Source organism: Buceros rhinoceros, unplaced genomic scaffold, assembly GCF_000710305.1.
Source record: "Buceros rhinoceros silvestris isolate BGI_N320 unplaced genomic scaffold, ASM71030v1 scaffold200, whole genome shotgun sequence".
In the NCBI taxonomy this organism is placed as follows: domain Eukaryota; kingdom Metazoa; phylum Chordata; class Aves; order Bucerotiformes; family Bucerotidae; genus Buceros; species Buceros rhinoceros.
In genome coordinates, this window is record NW_010387671.1 from 76,673 (window position 1) to 81,401 (window position 4,729).

General features: G+C 43.4%; 1 protein-coding gene across 1 annotated transcript in view; it reads right to left on the minus strand.

Moving 5' to 3' along the window:
- LOC104500235 (cytochrome P450 4V2) overlaps window positions 1–4,501 on the minus strand; it is a 15,412-nt gene extending 10,911 nt beyond the window's left edge. Inside the window, exons 1-3 of the mRNA XM_010144221.1 lie at window positions 4,291–4,501; window positions 1,298–1,410; window positions 45–130 (exon numbers count right to left, since the gene is read on the minus strand). Coding sequence (XP_010142523.1) covers window positions 45–130; window positions 1,298–1,410; window positions 4,291–4,501 — 410 coding nt within the window. The remainder of the gene's footprint in view (window positions 1–44; window positions 131–1,297; window positions 1,411–4,290) is intronic.
- Window positions 4,502–4,729: the final 228 nt, after the last annotated feature.

The following is a 4,729-nucleotide window of genomic DNA, read 5'->3' on the forward strand; positions in this document are numbered from 1 at the left end:
TGCAAATTTCAGAAAGACAGCAATGCATCAGCATTTCACTATACCTCGTCAGAAGTCCAGTGCCCAGCCATGGATGCAGGAATTTGTACAGGTACGATTTTTCTATATGTTTTGAACTGCTCAGAATAACCTGTTGGAAACATGAAAGGAGAGAAAAAAAAAAAAATCATCGCTTGTTAGATGGAGAGAGATTTCTTCAGCTGAGATTCACACAATCTCAGTTCCTCCACAAAAAACGCCCTGAGCCTCAGTAAAATGCACAATCACAGAATATTCTGAGTTGGAAGGGACTTCAGCGGTCATCTAGTCCAACCTCCCCTGCAGTGAGCAGGGACAGCTTCAACACGATCAGGTTGTTCAGAGTCCCATCCAAACTGACCTTGAATGTTTCCAGTGATGGGGCATCTACCACCTCTATGGGCAACCTGTGCCAGTGTTTCATCACCCTCGTTGTAAAACATTTCTTGCTTATATCTAATCTAAATCTACCTTCTTTTATTTTAAAACCATTATTGCTTATCCTATCAATATTTCAGTACAAGCTGGTACACAGGGGAAACATTGAGTTCACACCCTCAAGTCTTTCAATTAACATTCCAATCCTGAGAAACAATTGGAAACTTTAGAAAAATTGGAAAATTTTAGAAACTCAAAAACTACTACTCCCACTTCTCTTCCCAAATAAGAAAAATCTATGTCACAAAGTCACAGGCAGAGCTCAGACAAAACGCAGAGGTTTCCAGCCATAGCCAAACTCACAAGCAGTAAATACTCCGAAGAAACAATTCCATTTTCCCAGTTGAAGGACAATTGTTAGTAGCAAAACTAACAACTACATTTCATGGCATCAAGACAGACCCACCAATTTCTAATGCAGAAATCAGACAGACAGACACAAGCATCGCAACCTGCATTTCATATGGTTCTATGTTCTTATATGGTTCATATGTTCTATATGTTCTATTCCCATTTTAGTTGTCCTATCTTCCCTGATACCTGCTTGTCCGTTCTGGTCTTGGGAGCAGCAGCTTTCGTGCATATGAAAACAAAGCTAAAGGAGATGCATCTTTGCATAAAACATACTGAGTCATTGCTTTCACTTGCTGGCCAGCTTCAGTATTTTTATTTTTCAAGATGAGGCTTTTTATATTCTTCCACTTTTACACTGGGTCAGAGGATAATCTCAACTAAAATCTATCCAATCCCTTTTCTGCAAAAATTACATTGAGTAAATAGAAACTAATAGGTTGGATACTGCTTTACATGTCAGTAGAATAGACAGGAAACAAGCACTCACCTCCACATCGTCAGCGTGATACAAAACCAAGAGAGGCAGTGGTCCTATCCAAAGTTTGAGCAATGGCCAACTCCTGAACACTTCAGAGTAAATTTGCAGTTGTTTTAAAAATTCTGGAATGAAAAAAAGCAGATTAAGGGGGTTTTGCTGAGTAAGCAAGACTTCCATAATGAACTCTTTTTCACCATATGTCCTGTAATTACATTTTTGTTGTAGTTTTATCTTGCTACTATGATCAAGCAGCATATTTTGCACCTATCTATTAGCTGTACTGAAGGAGCATTTCTTTCTGGGTGCACTCTTGAACACAGTCTATTCTAGAGAAACCTGTCCTAGATAAGGCAGTTAAAGTAGGCTCAAAGCACTGCAGCATGTGCCTTCTCTATTGCAATGCACTTTTGTATCAATTAGAGCAAAATCAAACTTTATCAAGTCTGCACTTACTCTTTGGCTTATCTGACACTAGCCAAAATGCTGTATCAAGATGCTTCTTTACTTTCCAAGAACAGCACCAAGCTTTTTCTTATCTGAGACCTCATTGACACGTACTACATTTGTGGTGGACACGCAAGTGATATCACACACAGTAACACCAAAGCACTGTGCAGAAACCAGTATCACTTGAAATGTCTAGTTTCTGATAGCTGGATTCATGAAGAAAATCTTTGGAGCCCCTACACTGTTATTGTTTGTCTGCAAACAAATTACTTTTTACTCCACCATGCTTAAACCCTCTCACTCTCTCACAGCCCTCAGTGAGAGATGTGCAACCCATCACATCCATCAGTGACAATCTGCAATTCTAGCAGTGGCTTTTGACATCTGACTGCTCCAGGATTAAACTCCACTCTTGTCCTTTCAGAAACCTTACTGAAGGGTAAGTGGCCACTTTACGGGGACACTGTGCACTTGGCAACTCAGATGTCCCCATCTCTAAGGGCACAAAGACTCATAGGATCATTTATGCCACAGACCACCTGAGATACCACTATTGCCCAGCTGGACTTTATTTCTCCACCCCCATGATTATCCATTTATCCAGTCCACATCTTGTCAGCTATACAGAAAGCATAGGAGATGGTATAAAAGACCTCACTGAATCAAATTAAATACCGTCTCCTGTTCTTTTCTTGATCACAGATCCATCTATTTCATCACAGAGGGCCATCAGGTTCATTCTGCAGTTCTGGAGGAGGTGGCCACCATTAGGGTGTCCAAGGATTAAATATGCCTTTGCCTTTTCGGAAACCAGATTAGGAATAAATTACTCCCTCCAAGGCCTCTGCAGAGGCGAAAATTAAAAGGTTCCCAAATCAAAGGGGAAAAAAGGAAAAAAACCTAGTTTCCTAATAAATATACAAATACAAAATACAATAAGATAATAGATACACAAATACAGTATTCCCTAGTCTTAGGCAAAATTCTAATGACACCTCATACAAAAGGCTTAAAAGCATCAGAGTGTTTTGCTGCTTTTATTTAGTATTTTTTACTTAACATCACCATGATTAAAATATTACAGTTCTTCCAGCATTTGTTTACTGATATTAATAAGTAAAATCACCATCAGATAAAAAGTCCTTTTTCCTTCTGCTAAAAAGCCTTACCCTTTTTTCTAAAAACTACAATTTAATTGTCATATTTTTAATGAAAACATATTATAAACCACAAACTTCACTCACTTTTACATAAATAAACAAGAACAAAGATGGATGGTCATGGACTTAACTAAAGCATGGAAACTATGTGACTCCTGATAACAAAGGAGATTAGAGTCTCCTTAGAACATAAGTCTCCATCAAACTGCTTTCTGGAGAGAGAGAAGCAACATTCTTTTTTTGTTTGTTTGTTTGTTTTGGTTTTTTAAGACGACTTAAGAAGGAGGAGGAAAAAAGAAGACGATTTATGTCTCAGTCAGGCTCATGTACACATACTGACTATGATTGTACTACTGCTTCCCCAAAGGCAACTTCAGGGAAAGCTACTTGCTCTGGCTTCCACCAAAGATCTCTCATATCTGTATTTAGATATGGGATTGGACCCAGAGGAAAGATGCAAGCGTGTACCCTCTCACACACAGGCACCAAGTCTCAGCATGTGTCAGCATTGAGCAGCGTGCTTGTCCCATGACCCAGTCACACTCTCTCTCCTGGTAGCACACTGGGCAGCACAGCCAGGAGCGCATGTGCACAGAGCGGATTGGCATACACAGGTGTCACAAACACACACAGAAGAGCCTGTTGGTCCACTGATAGCACAGCTAGAGCTGCTTTCACACCAGAGACTCCTCCAGAAATATGCTCCTGTGCAAAACCGAGTACCAAACAGAAAGGGAACATTAGTGCTCTCTCAAGCACCTGGCAAAACGAAGGTACCGTTCATCAGTGTAAGAACAGAAAGGTTTGCTTTTGAGGGATGTACTGCAAATACTCCACAAGTTCTTCTGCATCTAACGCATCTATAACAGCTAATTCTGAAAATGACCCAGCAAATCAGCCTGCTAAAGCCCCTTGCACATGCTGCCTTGGGAGAAGATAATTGTTGGAAGTATTTTTTCTTTACAGACTAAAAGCTTTGTTTGGATCACCAAAACCACACACGCGAACGCAGTGCTCTGCACTGTGAAACCACTTCCTAAGGGAGCACCCAGCACGCTTTCCTGTCACAAGAGCACACGGCACAGCATTCATGCTCCACCTCGCCAACAACTAGAAAGTCCAGCACCACCATCTGGAAGCCGCTGTTAAACTGAACATCCACCTAATCTTTGACTGCTAATAACCCCTCATTTACGCCGTTTTTCTCCTCTCCCCTTCACTGCCCACTTCTCACACAGTTCCCCTCTACAGATTGCCCACAGCCCCAGAGAGACCTAAATCCCACCCAAGCCACAGCTTCTACCACTCAAGCACCACAGCAGCGCTGGCTCCTCCAGTAAAGCTCCACGCACTGCGAGGACCTCACAGCTGGGCCACGGTGTGAGCTGCCCTTACCTTGTCCTCCCCGAGCCAACTGGAGAGCGTTTCCTACCACAGGCAAGCAGGGGCTGATACCCGGGATCGGCTTCATCACCCACCATCGCCTCCAGTATTCCCTCAGGGAGGGCAGGCAGCACATAGCCACAACCGTCAACAGCACAGCAATGACCCCAGTCTCCAAGCGCAGCAGCTGGGGTCCCCCCACGGCTCCCTGCACCACCTCCATCGCTACCTCCCAGCCTCCTGCTTCGAGCCTGGACCCCTGCTGGGGAACGGGCACTGCCTGTCCCCGCCTCCACTGCGCCGCAGCCAGCCGAGTGTGCCGGAACCCGGGACGGTACAGCGGAAGGCGGAGCCGCCACACAGCCCCAGGGCGCAGCTTCCTGCCAGGAAAATAAACAAAAGATATAAAAAGCACGGACACGCACAAGCTGCCTGCAACTGCAGCCACAGT